Here is a 17,191-nt window from a genome sequence, read left to right as displayed (position 1 = left end):
ATTAAAAAACAGTGGCCATACTGTCATATGGACAGTTCAGAGCAACTGAGCAGTTGTTCTGTTTTCCTGTTGCTCAGTATTTTCATGGTCTAGGTCATATTCTTCTTTAGTACTCTCTTACATGCTGAAAACCTTACTTATTTAGTTATTCCTCATGGAGATGTCCATCTATGCTTTCTCTGGCTCAACTCTTTTTTTCTTCCCTTTTTTCTTTTTTTAAATAAAAAAAAAGACATTTGGGAAAATCCAAACCGTGATGAATATTCATATTGAATGTGCATGATGGAGTTCCATAGTGATGTAATAATTTTTTCTTCCTGTTTAAATAATTGCTATCATTTTAGCTTGGTCTGCCACAGAGATGATATTTTTAATTGTGCCTTAATATAATTCTTTAATCTTTCTTCTTGTATTGGGAGTTCCATGACTTGCTTCCCAAAATCAAGTTTTTTGTTGTGTAAGAATGTTTGAGACAGAAATTAATTCAGACTACAAATTATATTATTTTTTTATTAAGACTTAATTATTTTCCTCTGATTATTGTTCTGTTTTGTCTCAGCACACACAACGCAATTTACTCAGCCAGGCTGGTCATACTTGCAAGTGGATGGACACTTAGAAGGAGGTGGGAGTTTTGTAGCTCTGACAGATGGCCTAGGAAACCTTACCATCATCATTGAAACTATGGTATGTGCATCAGCAATTTCAATGAACTAGAAAAGATAAAGGAGATGTTTTGTTATATAAAGAACCTGTTTGATTTATGTAGTTCAGTATCTATGGGCATGTTCTTTGATGCTTGTAGCTTTGTTAGTCAGACCACTAGACATCCTTTTTTCCTATCTAAACTTTGAGTAAGTAGTTGAATCATCCTGGAGACCAATTTCTATGTCACCTTTTTATCACTAATTAGCTTTAATTTGATGACACACTCTGTGAGGAAATTAAATCATGTGCTTTTTTAAAGAAGTATTCAAAATAAAAGTATTAAGCTAGTATAATTGCAGTTATTAAGATAACAGTGAAATAAATAGTTGAAAATGGATCCTATGTTGCTTTTTTAATTTCCGTTTATGCAATATGTTTTTTATGAACATTGCCGTGTGATGCATCCCAGTAATGTATGTTCCTTTTGTATCATTTATTTTTTTTCTTCAGACTCATAATCACTCTCAATGTATCAGGCCTCCACTGCCTCATTTCAGTGTGACACCTCAGAGAGCAACTTTCTACCTCAAAGGGTCATTTGTAAGTAGATCTTGAATACATTTGATCAGTCTTGTAAAATGAATTTGGATATGATTAAAACCTCTAACTAATGTAGTTGATGCACCGTAGTATTGCAGAGGTTTGGAGATCTGTAAGCGAAGTACTTTGCTCAAAAATGAGTATCAAAGAACCAGTAACTAAACTAAAGGTCTCATTAAAGCAAAATTAGCAGGAGATTATTTTAGCCTGGTTGCTAGGCAGAGTTTGTATCAAAGGGATACCGTTGTTGGTAGTAGAGAAGCTAAAGATTACATGTGTGATTGCAATGTTTTCTGTCTTTATAAGCAGCATTACTGCATGTTAGGACATATAATCTATAAAAAGATAAGCCATATGTAATGGCTAGCTGAATAGAGTGGCCTCTAATGTGATCGACAGCTCTAAAATACCAAAAATGAGACACACTTACAGGACTGATATTTCTCAAGGTGAATATTCAAATTTTTTGTTGGTGTTTTTTTTTTTTTTTTTTTAATTTTATGTTGTGTTTGACTGTAGTATATGGTGGAAACCCTTCAAGTGTGGCATTCTAGACTTGGGTTTGAATCCGGAAATTCTAGTCTTTTCCAGCGACTCCATCCTGTTAAGGTAAGTTGATGAGTTCTGATTACATTCTGCAATTTCAGGTGTTTCTTCCCCCTTTGCTGGAACCTCTGGACTTTCATGCCTAAACTGCCTAATTAGGGCATGTTTTATTGGCTCCACTGGATTACAATTTTACTAGCTATATACAAGCTTACCTGGAGGTCATAAAGAGTTTAGGGGAAGGGGGTTTTCAGAATAGTTCAGAGATACTAAATGCTGAGGCAAGAAGATGAAATTTTTGCCTTAAATCGGGACTTTAGAGATCTCCTTTAGTTCAGGAATTGAGTATTTTGTTATTTACCTGTTTGATTTTTTGCAGCTTGAGCTTTCTTTTAACTCCAGGTGTGGAAGGGAAGTTTTTCTTTAGATCTAAACATAGACGAAGTCTACACTTTAACCACACTCAAGACAGGGTGGAAATGTGGTTGCCCAGAGCCTCCACCACCTCAGCCCTTTCCTTCAAATTACAAAGATGATTTCAATATTCGTAAGTCAGAATTCTCTTATCCAAAAGCTTAATTCACACACAGATATAGTCTTAATGTAGAAAGGCAATAACAATTATGTGATTTAAATCCTCTAGTGGAAGTGACATGAAGTAATCTGTTTTATTTTTGTTTGTTTATACCTGCTTCTCCAACAATTTACACTTATATACTTCACTTGCAATGAGATGTATTTAATTCTGTGTCTTAACTGGGCGGTCAGTAACAGTTTTAAAGTTCTTGATGCAAATCATACAGCTCATAAATATAGTGAAGTAGTTTTTGGAAGGAAGATAGGAAGGAAGGTTATTTACTTGTTCATATATTTTTGCAAAGACTGGGGTCTGCTTAAAAACTAAAATCACCTTGCAGCTCCCAAATCTTCATCTTTGGAGACTGTGCTTTGATAGAGTAAGTCAAAATTCTGCAGAATATTTTCAGACAAAATTTCTGGAGAGTACACAGAAGGAAAATAATGTTTTGGTCTTGATATAGGTTTTATTTTCTGAACAGGTAATCCTCCTTTCAGTGAAGCCCCGAATTTTGCGGATCAGACAGGTGTATTTGAATACTTCGTAAATGCTTCTGACCCAGGAGATCATGTGTTCACACTCCGCCAGGTGGTGGTTCAGCGACCCATCACTTGGGCTTCTGATGCAGACCAGACCATTAGTCTCATAGGAAATTTTAAGTGGTATGTAAATACTATTTTCTAGTGACATCTTGGGAAATGTCCTCCTTACCAGTCTGAATTATGATCAGTTAATCTGTTTCAAGCCTCATTTCTCTTAGAGGGCTTTTGCGTTCAGACTCTCCGTAGACATGTAGAAATGATCACTTAAAGGGACTTCCAAAAGTCATTGAGCCCTGCTCAGGGCTCTTGCCAACTCTAAGAGATCAACTGTGTCTTTGTCTAAATGAGTCTTAAAACCATCCAAGGATCCACCACATCTCTTGTTAGCTGGGCCAACCGCTGCACTTAGAATTTTTTTTCCTAATGTCCTGCTGGACATGTTTGTTTAACCTGGTTTTGCAGAATAATGGATCTGGGTTGGCATACTAGAAAGACCAAGTCAAAATCCTAATTCAAAGCGTGCACTGAGTTTCAGTGCATTTTTAAATGGAACAAAAAAATTGTTTCAGTTTAAATAGCCTAATTATGAGTTGTCTTGCTTGACTGTTAGTGATTTTGATCAATCTGGAATCAATGAAATAGTCTGGGAGTTAATTCAGTTATACTTGTTGTAGACTGCCATCTTCTGAGCAGTTCCTAGAATTGTGTGAATTTGATCCAACTGTTACTCAAAACAGTTTTATTTCTGGGTAAACATAACTGAGGTTTGATAAGAGTATGGTTATGATTTCAATTTCTAGGGTCTATAATGATGGTAATTTGGAATCAAGCAGCATATTTTAGCATAGTGTTTATTTAAAATCAAAAAACAGTTTGAAAAGAACCTGTTAACTAATTGGTTTAGTGATAGTAAGTAACCATAAAACTTACGCTAAAACTTTTTCTTCTATTTGGAAGTCTAACTTAAATTCTTTGATATATTCTTTAAAATAGCCATTTGGTCAGGTTTTTTGGACTTTGGTTGGATCATTGATTTCCCCCTGCAATGCTTTTTCAGAACATGATTCATGCTTCTAATTTCTGGCCTGGACAAGTGATTGAATCACTTTGGCTCTGAAGCCTGGAAGAATATCACCATCTTGTAGCTGGAGGTTGTTCTTCAGTTACCTGATGTTTTCTTCTGCAGTCATCTGTTAAACAAAGTCTCGTGTGCTGCCTAGAATCAACTTTTCCTCATTACTAGATCATATTCAGTGATTCCTATAACAACTACACAGGACGTATTCTTAAATTACTGTACTGAGATTCCTAAAAACTTCCTATAATTTCATTTTCATTCCATTTCTTTCTGAATTTTCATCTTGTTTTCAGAACCAAACTTGTTTCCTGAATATTTGGTTGATTATTGAAGTTTTACTGACTTGTAACTTTTCATAGTGATAGTCTTCAGTTTCAGGCCCTCTGATTTGTTTGCTTCATCCTCAGTTTAAAGCTCATGTTTTCAACCATTAGTGCGTGCTAATGAAATACCGAACCAATCTTGCACTGAATTTCTCTGTGAAACGATATTTGACTTCAGTCATCAATGGCAAATAATTATGATTGAATTTCAGGATTATTTAGTTGGTTTTGGTTTGAATTTTAATCTTGTGCTTGTGAAAGCTTTTTGTTTCTACTCCTGAATTTGGTAGCGTTTTGCCCTGATGGTTTTGTTGAACCTAGCTGTATCCTGAAAATATTACTATTTAACTCATTATAGATTGCTTGCAATCTCTTTATAATGGCTTAAGCAAGATGTGGGGATCTCTTTTTTTAGTGCATAAGAAGGAAAAAAAGAAATCTTGTTTGGGTAATGAATATGTATCCAAGCATCTGGTACTTCTAATAGCATTACATTAGAATGAAATCTGGGGTTCTTCTTACTATTATGCAAGAGTTGGGGAGCAAAGTTGCTAAAATAAATATGATTTAGCTATCAGCTGAGCTGGTATCATAGAGTCTTTTCACATTCTGTAAATAATTATAGATAATTAGAGACTTTTGAAATATGTGACCTTGTGGCTGTATCCATGTTGCAAGTCCAGACACGGGATGTAGATTTCTAACTTTAGTGTACACTAATAGAGGTAAAGAATGCCTTTAATTTTTACTGTTAAGAGGCTTGTAGCACAACCCTGGGGCGGGGGACGTTGTGTAAATTTTCTAGGTGATGTTTGATTTTTCTGGTATTCCTTCACTTTATTCCCCTTTGCAGCCATCGTTATAACATAGTGCTTTACTGTTGAGCTGAAGTGCCACCTCAGGAAAATACGTAATTTCAACGTATTTGAACATTTGTTTAAAAAAGTTTGGTTGGGCTCTTGGGCAAGAGGTCTGGATTACTTAAGACTTGGCCTGTATTAAAAATCCTAGAGAAATGAAGATCAAACTTTAGCAGATGTGGTGCTGTAACTTTAAATCTTGGGTTTGATTTAGTCGTCTAAAAGTGACTTTGCATTTGCAGACCTGAAAGTTTTTCTGTGGAGATGCAAACCTTCTGCGTGCTTTTGTTTTGTTTGTGTTCATTTTTTAAATAATTAATTGAAAGTTGCTGACAATACACTTCATTTTGTTGTTAGTTTCTGAGAAGAATGGCTCTTCTTAAGAAAATCTATGGATTCACAGGTGGGAAACGATGAGTCCAGACAAGTCCTGTGCATCTTGCACCTGCAGGTCACAATTAGGATTGCTAAAATCTTTCCTCAAAAAGTTTACTGTACTAAATAGGGAGTACTCTTCTGCCTACTGCCTGCTCAAAAAGATCGATTCATTGCTTGTTAAAACGCTAAACTTCTTTTGTAGGGTGAACATGACAGTCACTTGTGACATCTACATAGAAAAACAACATGATGGGGGCGTGTTTATTGCTGGAAGAGTTGACAATGGTGGGATATATGTTCGACGTACCAAAGGAGTTTTCTTCTGGGTTTTTGCAGATGGCACCTACAGAGTCACCAGTGACCTGGGTAAGCAGCTCTTTGCTAGGATGCTGACATATTGATATGTCATTTTGATAGCCCTGATAAAAATGACTAACATTCAGATTTTGTAACTCAGTTGTCATGGCTATGACTTTAACCCATTGTGCTTTAATGATGGCCACATTTTGTATGAGAAGAGAGCATCTGAAGGCTACTGGCCCGTCCACTTCTCGGTCTCAGCTTTCTGGATTTTTTTTTTTTCTGCTGACAAAACCTCTTTTACACTACCAAATATAGGTTTTGCTTTTATTTTGCTTTTCCTAAATACTCAGATACAATAATTACAGAAAAGTTTGATCTGTATTCTTACACTACACCTAAAAAAAAAAAACCTGCTTGAGATGCAGTGGTCTGTTTTGCAGAGTATTGCAAGTCAGTGTACATTTGTCTGGCTTTGGTGATGATGACGAGTGGCTTACTGTTTGCAAAAATTACAAATTTTGCTGTTAAGTCTGGCTCAGAGGAGTGAGAGCATATTCTTGTGGCGCTGGCATTCATATGTGATCATCTATAGAGCACTTGACAGGCACATGAAAGAGTGTATGTCATAATACTTCATCAATAGCTAAAAGTTCTTTTTAATTTGCTTTGAAGTAGTGACAGGTTTTGTTGTTTAAATGCATTTTCTATCACTTCATGACCATAAATTAAAATTTTCAATAGTTCCTGACGAATCAAATGCAACTTCTAGATCTGCGGTATATCTAATAGAAAGACAGCCTGTAATGACCCATTTCTCACTGTACTGGACCTTAAAAGTGGTCTCGTTTTGTATTTGGTAGCTGTAGTTTATGATTTCTCCTCATTTTGGGCTTTTTTTTGTAGGTTTGTTTTTTGTTGTGGTTTTTTTTTTTCTTTTCCCCCATTCCTTTTTTATCATGGATGTGTATCATGAAGAAGGCTTTACATTAGCTTCTCTTAACATACCGGTGCTCCCTAAGGAAACTTTGCAATGTCTAACTCCATACAACTGAAGTTTAAGCTGTATGTAAAAATATGTTTAGGATCGACTCCAGTATTTACTTTCAGTATGACATACCATTACCGAAGTAGTTTCTCAGGCTGTCAGAAATAATTTTCCTAGATGAAATGAGAGGATTTTGATTAACCACCTCATTATTTCAGACTTGTTACACGATATAATAATTTTTGTCACCTTTATAGTTTTCTAGAAGGGAGCCTGAATGTTAAATTAACTTCCAGCTAAGACTCTCTGCTGAATAATTATTCTGAATAAAGATTATACTTGTAGCACTTCATTTTATTTTTTTTTTCAGGCCTTTCACCCAGGTGTCAGTCACACCCAATTTTTGCTTAGCTTAAATTTTGACTATAAGCAGCATGAGTGGCAACTCAAACCCTCTGATTTAAAAAAGTTCCAATACATAAACAAGGAGGTCTATAGAACAAGCAGAGCAATAACTACTGTCACACTTCATGAACCCATACTCTCAATAGAGGAGAATCCTTATCTCAGGCCAGATTCCCAAGAGCATTGGAGATTTCAGTGGAAAAACAGTCCTGGCAAAACAGGGGAATGCACTGATAATGTAGAGTCCAGGTTTGGGTGTTAAGCCTTCCATGCTGCAGTTGAAAGTGGTAACATGCCAGTCCTGAACACTTCTGAAAAATAGGTATTGTTTTCCTTTTGCTGGCTTGATATTTATCTATCGGTTTCAGCGAAAGGGTGAGGTAACACTTTGCTAACCTTAAGCGTGTTTTGCAGCCGGAGAAGAAATATTAATGAAAGGCCTTTCTGGTGTCCGGGATAATGCGTGGCACACGCTTACTCTGAACATTCAGGTAAGGACACGGGTAAAAAGCGAGAAAACCAGTTATGAAACTTCCAGCCCTAAATGGTTTAGACAAAACTGTGCTATACTGTTGATTGTCTACTTGCATGAGTTTGCCCTATCTAAAACATAAATAACATCTCTCCTATTTTAAACCAATATTAAAATACCATACCAACTTGCGGTGCCTGTATTTTTAAAGAGATCTTGAGAAACTGGAAGGGGTGTGGAAAATAAATGGAAAGATGAATTGAAAGCTGCAGGTAGGAAGGCTAGAGAGGCAAATCTTTTTAATCTAATGAGAAGATCATGACTCAACTTCCTGTTCTGAGGACTGTCAGTAAAATACCATACTGGCCTGTTTTACAAATCTGACTCCCACCAGTTCCATTTGTATGCTAGGGCTTTGTATGTGGAGGTAGTTAAGGGCTGGAGAACTCAGGTGAGCTGCCATCCTTCTTTCTTATACTGAAAAAGCACAGGCATAGTGTTGCTTTAAAAATAGGCCACAGTTAATGAGAAGCCTGGCCACAGTTCTTCTTCCCTCCCCTTCCCCGCACCCCTAACTCCACCCCTTTTGCCCATAGTCACTTGATGAGGAAAGGAGTCCCAAGCCCTACTTTCAGTATACCTGTGCGCTTAGCTGCGCGTGACACTGGTGCAAGTAACTAAAAGGCTTTAAGTTCCTCTGCTGAATGCCTAATTCTTTTGCCTAATGTAACCTCTGCAACTGCAATGTGGCCTGAAACGTGAGGAAGCTTGAATCCTTGGTGGGGACATCTCCTACTGAAGTAAACTGGCTTTTAAAATTATGCACCGAGTCTTTCCCTCATCTTAAAATGTCAGTGAGTGTTAGAAGCTGCTTTTTGTCTTTTGTGCTTTCACATGAGGAGACAAAGGGATGCTCGTACACGAGGCGTTTACTGGAATGGATGTAGTTTAGGTTTGGCTTTTGTATGCTACACTTACCTGTAAAATGGGCCAAGACATTTGCTAACCTGAATGGGGTGCTGAATATGAACATAAATCATTTAAAACACAAAATGGTGGTGGTAATTTTAAAATTATGATGCTACAAACTTCCATCTGTGCTGCTGGAGTATTTTGTACCAAATATGCCTTTGATGTAACAGAAGTGCAGAGCCCTCTTTAAAGAATTCTCACGCTGACCGCTTTTTGGAAGGCATTCTTTGCTTTTACCTGTTTCTGTAATTGTCTTTCAGATCTAGAAATACAAGTAAATTGCAGTACTTTTTCTAAATACTGTTTAGTGGCCCACTGGCAAGATAAAATATAAGTTTTCCTGAATCTATTTTTAATTTTAATGGCAACATAATACTTAAAAGTTCTGCTGTCCCCTCTTCCTCTCAGCTTAATGTCTAAAATACATCTCCCTTTCCTTTTGACTTTTCCCTAATTCTACAGAATCAGTGCCAGGTGTATCATACCCCTTAAGAGAGTTGGGCTGTTCGAGGGTGCCTAATGCAAGTGGGAGAGGAAAACCACTTTCCCTTTCAGATCCTACACTGAGGTTGCAAAACTGTGAGTTAGGGGAAGATGAGCCTTTTATGTATTCGCTGTAAAGGTGTTAGATCTGTTTCACAGGGCTGACGGGCACAGGAAGATTCTATGCAATATTTAGAAGCACCTCTGCATGGAAAATGTGTGAAGTACAGTTGAAATTTGACTTGACATCTTTCTGCCTTGTCTCTTCTCCCATGTGAGTAGGCTCAGTGTCAACATACTTAATCACTGAATTTTAAAAAGATAACTTTTTCCTTTTTTGACAGGGCACTTCTGCCTCAGGACTGTTAAATGGTTATCCGCTCTGGGAGAATGTCACCATTTCCAAACCAAGTAACGGCTGGGCCGCTATTGGAACTCGCTCCTTTGAGTTTGCACAGTTTGACAACTTTCATGTCGAAGCGAGCTGAGGTGGCTTTTGCATTTGAAGAACCCAGTTCTTGGTATTACTTTGAATAAAAGCCAGTTCAAACTTTGAGGGCAACTTAACACTATGCTGGGATCGATCAGTCGGCAAGGAATCTGAATTCTCTCCTTACTATTTGTTAAAGGTTTACTTGAATAGGTATCAACATGTCTGTAACTTTACCCCCTGGTTGCTATGGGATTTCTGCCCTTTGATTTTTGGGGGTAAATTTTAGTTCAAGGTAATGATGACAACAAAATCTTGGATTTAAATCTCTTTCAATTTCAACACCTTAACTTCCCAGATAATTTTTAAGATAACTTTAGAAGTTAGCAGAAGACAGAGGCATCTCAAGATGCACTTTTAACACTTACATGGTTGTGTCCATTCCTTTCACTCTGAAAGAATTAAATGCCAGTAAGCCTTATGAGCCAGTGGCCCCATACTTTTGTAGGTCTGTCATTCTCAAATGTAGTACCTTTTTTTTTTTTTACTATAGAAAAACTATTTTGTCTGTTTTTTCTGCTACAGTCTGAGGCTAGACATTACGGTACTCCAAGTGCATTTAATTACTTCTTCCAACTTTCATTGCCAGTCTTAAAATAGATCATGTTTTCAGTGGAATGGAAGCATGCCTTACGGCTGATATCAGGCAGTGCCTTACTTCTAAACTACCTCCTCTTTCCAATTAAAGGGTTGAAATGGATGAAGAGATACTGTAACTTGCTGTTTGGTAGTGGTAGTCTTGTGGGGTTTTTCGAATGGTGCAAAGAATAAAAGCTTTGCATCATTGATGCTGACAAGCCAAGTGCTTACTTCTGTTTTAGGTCACATGTGGAAAAACTGGCCTTTTTTTCCTAGAAACTTGGGCAACCATCTCTCACTTTTGATCTAAATATTAGAGAAGAAATAATTAAAGCATAGCAGTCTTATTGAGTTTATTATATTACTGTAGCACAGAGGAGATTTGAACACTATCACATCCTGCCATAAAATAAAATAAACAAACAAAATAGTCTTTACCCTTAAGAGCTTGCAATCTGTTCATAAAGTAAGTGGCTGCAGGTGGGCGCGGGCAGAATGGCTTAGTGTGCCAGGCAGTGGTACTGACTTAAGAGTCTCTGTTTTTAAACTTTTCCTAGGCATCATGGAGTAAAGTTTAGAGTGAATTTCACATCCTTGGGAAAGGAGGGATTCTCTTTAGCTGTTGCTTCATTGTTGGGTTTTTCCCAAGTTACTGTGCTACATTAAAAAACATTGATTGGAATACAAATACAATGAGATACCAAATGGGATTTTGATTATACACATTCCAAATTCGGTTGGCTTCTGAATTTACCTTGTTTGCGGTTGGTCAGTTTGAATGAAGATGATGTCTATTGCCATAGTGAAACATGCTTCCTGTGCCCGTCTGCTTTTCTCATTCACATCCTAGTTGGCAAGCAAGTAGTTCCGTGGTCTGTATAGCCTCATACAGCCACTAGTGCCCTATCTGTAGCAGGCAGTATTTTATATTTGAGAAACAGATTTGCAGTATACTTCGATTTATACAGATTATTATTCTGATCCACTTTATTTTGAAGGCTGATTCCAGTTAAGTGTTAACTTCAGTCTTCGAAGTTGCCATTTAATGTAATGTAATGAGTTAATGTAATAGAATCATTACTGGAAAAATTTTATAAAGGTTATCTTCCAAATTAGCTTTTGAGATCTCAAAATTCTATCTCTAATAAGTAGAAATGTTTAATATTTTAGCAATTATCCTGATACTGCTATTGATTGGTTACGAATCATTCATACATGCAAGTTTCATATGTGCTGGTAACCTTGAAAAATGGTCCAAACCACTTAACTTTAAAACTCTTGTAGAAGGCTTCCAAATATTAAATAACTATTTAGTTAAGTGGGTGAAAAATGAAAGCCATTTTTCCACTTCAGTTTCATTTGATGGTTGAAGTGTGGATGCAAATCTGTTCATGACTTGCTTGATTTCAGAATGGATGTCACTGGTAACTCCAGATGTGAAGGAATCTAATTTTAGGTCCTCATATTCAAGCAATATGAGTATAGGAGAAGTAGTTCTCATAATAAACTTATTTTAGCTGTGACGGATTTTCCTGTTAGGATACTTCTTGGAGTCTTCCTGGTAGCTTGTGTGGCTGTAAGCAGTGTTGGTGTAAGAGGGAGATCAGCAATGATGCAGTTATTCCAAAGGAGATGTCCAGTTTTTTTACCTTTTAATGCACTAGTGTAATAAACTGTACTGTTATATTGTGTACTAAACACAATGTACTTTATCACTGGAAGTGTTGATTTTTTTTCTAATCTTAATTTATAGTGTTAGAGGATTAAACTGTTATGAACAGACTAAGTGTTTTAATGGTGATATAATGTTATTCATCTTTATATGTCTGTAATTCTTCACCCTTCAGCAGGCTGTAATATGTTTGGCAATAACAAGCTGTCAGGTCTCTTACTGAGGGGTGGATTTATATTGTTGATTATAAATACTAATCATTCCAAAAGGACAAATAAAACACTTAAAACCCCTTTATTTGTGCAGAGTGCTTCTGTAAATGGGTCTTCGTTTTCTCCAGTAGTAAAGCTGACAGTTTGTCCATTGTGGTTCCTGATAAATATGCTTGGCATTAGCTTAATTGGGTTGGAAGAGTTTTTCTGACACTCTGAATAGCCAAACAGCCCTCATTAACAAATATCTCAAAATCCATATGCATTAGGACTTGTCCTGTTGATAATTTTTTATTTTTTTTTTTTACAGTGCTCAATATACATTTTATTACTTTCTGGATTTGGGGTTTTTTTGTTTTTGGTTTTTTTTTTTTTTTTTTTTTTTTTTTTTGCATTTAGTTAAGGGAATTAAATTTTATTTGAAGGCCAGCTATGCAAAACTTCCAAGTACTGAAGTCTTGTGAGATTTAGCTGAAAGTCTTTTTCTAGATATGGAAACACACTGCTGTATGGATGTACTTTTTAAGTTTAAATGAGGCTTCCTTACTTCGAGTATCCTTTTGAATCTGGCTTGAAATGTGCTTCTTGTTTTTTTCCCCCCCCTGCCTGAACTTAAGTGTTAAACTTTAAAAGCGGGGGAGAAATTCCATAAAGCTAGTCATGTTTTCCAGGCCATCATGACAGTAGATAGGAGTTACCCTGGAAATACTCTCTTCCGGTAGCCAGGTATGTGCCACCACCTACACAAACACTGCATCAAAATCAATTCTGTCCCTTCTCTGCCACCCCACCTTTGGGGTTAGGCATGATGAGCAGTTCTTGGGATTTCCAAATTCCTGCAAAACAGCAGGACTCCTTTCCTTTAAAAGTACAGGAGACGCTTACTTTAGGCTATTGATGATTCCTTTTGCAGTCACTTTCTGGTTTTACTGTATCAAAAGTAAATTTCTAGTTCAGGATTTGATTGGGAGTGATAGTGGTTTGCTCTTTCCTTGTGGAATCAGTTTTACTGCATGGCAGCAGCAGGTGAGTTGTTTTCACGTAATAATTTTTTGTTGCCTTACCTGAAGTTTCTAGCCAGAGTCCCTGTTCTGGCAGGGTGTGCGTATTGTGAAAGTAGCCACCATAATTATTGCTATCTTTGATGATTGCTATCTTTGATGACTGGCCAAAGAGGGCCAGTGGTTGGAGACCTTATTACACTCACTTTGATTTTTTTTTTTTTTTTTTTTTTTTTTTTGTTAGTTTTTCTTGTTTTTCTTTTAATGCCCCTTGTAAGTACTACATTCACACAAGTCTAGCACATGCTGGAAGTGCTTGTGGGGGGAAGGTTGTAAAAAATACCCTGATTTTAAAAGACTTGCTAGGCTTGTAGCAGAATCATCACACAGCTATTTTAAGTTTTTGAGCATATTTTGATACTTGATGAGAAGAAATACTATGTAATGTCAGGGCTTGCTAAAACAGAAATAAAACGCAGATGATGATCCATTTTCTTAACAAAGATATCTTGGGTAAAGGTTAAATGATTTTTGTGTGTGGCTGGAACCTTAGCAATTATCCTGCCCGATCCTGGTAACCCATGAAAAGTTCAGAGCAAGTTCCTTTTGCACTAGATATGTTCCTTTGATTCATGCTCATGTGTTAATGAAATGATAAAAGGTGGTGTTTCTAGAACTTGTGTTTTAAAAAACAACCCGGAACACCTACTAGCAGTTGAGCAGAGGAAAATGTGTGTCGCAGCAGTGTTTACAAGATTTCACTTGGCACTGTGTACCAAGATACTGCGGGGTGTCCTTTACCTTTAAACATCCCGGGCAGGTCTGGTGGGCAGAGCAGGGGAGCAGTGTGTGAATTCTTACTTTGCTTTGCTTCAATGTGTAGCTCGTGCTTCACCTACCGGACCGTCTCAGCTGAGCCCACAAGTTTTCCCACTTTTCCCCTTCAGAGTCTCTCCACCGTCCCAAGGCGGGCAAGGGGCTGAGCAGCTGTGCGATGCCGAGCTGCTCCTGGGAGTGACCCACAAGCCCCGGGAAGCCAAAGCCCAGAGACTCACGAAAGCAGAGCCCGCTGCAGCCGCTCTTCTGCAAAACGCTCCCCAACCTCGTGGCAGCTGAGCCGCCAGCACCCTACGCCCGCCTTCCCCAACAAAGTGATGCCCAGACTCTGACGGGCACAGCGTTTGGTCAAACAAGGGATTATTGAAACGTATTTACATGGGGTAAAGATCCCCAAGGAAGGGTCTCGGGAACAGGGAGGGCAATCGCTGTCCAGGGGGTGACAGCGGTGAGTCTCTGCTGCAAGGCCCCCGGCAATGGCCCCTTCAGCTCAGGAAGACGTAGGAGTCGTCTTGCTTCACTCCGAACACCAGCTCAATGAGGACGGTACTGCCGGAAGCATCCGTGAGCCGGAGGTTGCAGGAGTGCCTGGAGGGCAGCACCGTCAGCCGGCAGTGGGTCGACTGAGGCATAGCCGCCCAGGCCCTTTTCAGCACTATCTGCAACCAGCGTGTGGTCTTCTCCATGTCCAGGTAGGGGCCGGTGCAGAGGACGCCCAGGAGGCTGGGACCCTGTTTTTCCCTCAGTTCCTTCTGGGGGTGGTGCAGGAAGCACAGCATGTCCCCGGGCAGCTGCTCCCTCGTGCAGGTGCACTGCAGCTTTACGCGGAGGCTGGACTTCCTTGCCGGCATGTCCTTGGAGGTGGTGCCCGTCTCCAGGTGGAAGACATGGCCACGAGGGGGGCTCAGGGGCACGAGCAGGCGGTAGATGGCATCCTCCTCGCAGGGACTCCAACCTCGTAAGGTGCTGCTCACCCCGACGACTGGCCTCAGTCGTGGCATGAAACTGTTCCTGGAGAGCTTCTGGCAGATGCGGAGAAGGTCGTCCACCAGCTCCTCCACCTTCGTGAAGGATTCGGACAGGTCCAGGAGGCGCTGGGCGGGAATGCTGCGCCCAGCCAGGGCAACGCTGGATTTTTCTTCCAGATCAGCCTTGCCCATGGTGGAGCCGTCCTTGCTGCTGCCGGCTGGTTGGCGGCACCTTCTCCTGAGCCAGCAGCAGAGACCAAAGACCAGGAGGAGGACTGCAGCGGTGGCCAGGACCTGCCATTGCTGCAAGGCAGGGAGGATCGGGGCTGCCCAGGCAAAGGCAGCCTGCTCCAGCCCCCGGCCCAGGCGAGTCACCTGCTCTCGCAGGTTCCTCGCACCCTGCGCCACGCGCTCTTGCGTGGCCGCGTCCAGACAATGGCCGAGCACCTGTGGGAGCTCGAAGCAGCTCTGGAGAAGCACAGCGAGCAACAGCTCTGTGACAGCCATGGCCTGCAGGAGGGGAGAGAGCAGGGTCTCAGTGGGGCTGGGAGGGAGGTGGCGGCGGGGGGAGCGGGTCCGGGAGCCGCAGGGAGCCGGGGGCAGGTAGGAGAGGGGGGAGGCAGCGGGGAGGCAGCGAGGCCTGTGCCCGGCCCCGACGGCGGTGGCGGCGCCGTGCCCGGCGCAAGGCGCTCCCGCCAGCGGCTGGGCCCCGGATGGCGGGTGAGAACCCACCCCCCGCCCCGGGGGCCAGCGTTTCTGCCCCGGCCCTGGTCCAGCCCAGCCTTTTTCCCTTTTCTTGGGGGCCTAGAGGCTGGAGAGCAGCCCCGCGGAAAGAGAGCCGGGGGTTTGGGTTGATGGCAAGTGGAATCGGAGTGCAGAGTGTGCTGTGGAAGCCCAAAGGGCCAAGCGTGTCCTGGGGTGCATCCAGCAGGCAGAGCACAGCCGGCTGGGGGAGAGAGGGGATTGTCCCACTCTTCCCTGCGCTGGTGCGGCCCCACCTCGATTTCCGTGTGCAGTTTTGGGCGCCTCAATGTGAGAAGGACATCAGACTCTGCGAGTGTGTGCAGAGGAGGGTGAGCCAGGTGGCGAAAGGCCTGGAGGGCAAGACTTAGGAGGAGGGGCTGAGGTCACTTGGCTCGTTCAGCTTGGAGAAGAGAAGGCTGAGGGGTGCCCTCATGGCAGTCTACAACTTGCTCGAGGTGGGCAGGGCAGTGGGAGGTACGCAGAGGCGGGGGGAGGAGGTCTGGGAGCCACAGGGTGCAATTCTCTTCAATTCTGCAATTCTGTGTTTAGCATCCTCCCTGATGAGCATATACTGCATCCTCAGATGCCTTTGAAGGCATCTGCTGGGGGTGGTTACCCATACTGGGTCATTTCAGAAGGCAATATCTCTATGAAAGTTGCTAGGTTCCACTAAATGCTGAGTATAGGTGTGGTGATGATTATATTCGCCCTGTGAGATTTCAGCCTGGCTTTGTCTAAGTGAATTATCTTTTTCTCCTTGTGCCTGCTTCTTTCAAAAGATTGTGGGGCGTATTCTGCTTCTTTAACCCTGTGAGGAGCTCAGTACCATGTAAATATTACCAGTGCCCTCTACTGTAGATAAAAGAGAAGTGCGTGTTGCATGCTGTGCATTTCTGATGATCTGGAGGTTCTCTGTTTGGGTTTATCTCTGTTGGGGACAGTGCTCTGAAAGCACAATATAATGAATTTACTTATGAAGCTCTATTGACTTTTCAAAATGTACTGTTCTGTTTTAAGTGATTATGGAGCATTCTGTGCAGTCCTGGATAGTCCTGGATTTTTTATTAACATTTAAATTCACTACACTTACTAGAGCTTTGAGTAGTGGTTGGAGATTTGGAGTGCACCAGCCAAAGGGTAGAAAATTGCAACTGTTTTTTAAAGTGCCTATGCAAATAAGAATGAATGCAAGCAGTTTAAGATTTAAAGAAATCTTGGATGTCATAGTATGGTATTTATTCCAAACATGGTGTCCTGGCTTCACTCTATGCCTCAGTTTCCTCATTAGAAAACAGATGCAGCACATAGATATAGTGGCACTTGTGCTTAATAGATCTGAAATAGAGCTGCTGCTTTAACTTCCTACAAAGACTGAAAGCATTAGCAGGGGAAAGCATTGATTAAAAGCTCATGTCACCTCCTCTTGAAAGTGTAAAAGTGGGAAAATGACAGTGCTCTGAGAGTAAGCCATTGCGGATGTGCCTCTGCTCAGCAGTTGTCAGCTCCGTGTTTGTGA

At 40.6% G+C, this 17,191-nt stretch overlaps 2 protein-coding genes across 4 annotated transcripts in view; one reads left to right on the top strand and one right to left on the bottom strand.

Moving 5' to 3' along the window:
- The window catches only part of GALC (galactosylceramidase), a 38,823-nt gene extending 26,617 nt beyond the window's left edge, over nucleotides 1-12,206 (top strand). For 2 of the 3 annotated variants that reach the window (XM_074148653.1, XM_074148654.1), the window contains exons 10-17: nucleotides 560-687; nucleotides 1,159-1,248; nucleotides 1,768-1,857; nucleotides 2,197-2,341; nucleotides 2,853-3,033; nucleotides 5,755-5,918; nucleotides 7,660-7,736; nucleotides 9,517-12,206. In XM_074148653.1, coding sequence (XP_074004754.1) covers nucleotides 560-687; nucleotides 1,159-1,248; nucleotides 1,768-1,857; nucleotides 2,197-2,341; nucleotides 2,853-3,033; nucleotides 5,755-5,918; nucleotides 7,660-7,736; nucleotides 9,517-9,660 — 1,019 coding nt within the window. In that variant the 3' untranslated portion in view covers nucleotides 9,661-12,206. The remainder of the gene's footprint in view (nucleotides 1-559; nucleotides 688-1,158; nucleotides 1,249-1,767; nucleotides 1,858-2,196; nucleotides 2,342-2,852; nucleotides 3,034-5,754; nucleotides 5,919-7,659; nucleotides 7,737-9,516) is intronic. The other variant, XM_074148655.1, reaches the window with a different exon arrangement.
- A 2,242-nt stretch (nucleotides 12,207-14,448) lies between these two features.
- Nucleotides 14,449-15,438, bottom strand: LOC141465902 (inositol 1,4,5-trisphosphate receptor-interacting protein-like 1). Its single transcript, XM_074149588.1, has one exon. It carries the CDS (start codon nucleotides 15,436-15,438, stop codon nucleotides 14,449-14,451), a length of 990 nt encoding a protein of 329 aa, XP_074005689.1.
- Nucleotides 15,439-17,191: the final 1,753 nt, after the last annotated feature.

This window comes from Numenius arquata, chromosome 6 (assembly GCF_964106895.1).
Source record: "Numenius arquata chromosome 6, bNumArq3.hap1.1, whole genome shotgun sequence".
NCBI classification, from domain to species: Eukaryota; Metazoa; Chordata; class Aves; order Charadriiformes; family Scolopacidae; genus Numenius; species Numenius arquata.
This window is presented reverse-complemented; position numbering and strand designations above follow the sequence as displayed.

What these genes read in the sequence shown, in the direction of transcription:
- LOC141465902 (XM_074149588.1), bottom strand. Translation starts at nt 15,438, where the DNA reads ATGGCTGTCACAGAGCTGTTGCTCGCTGTGCTTCTCCAGAGCTGCTTC.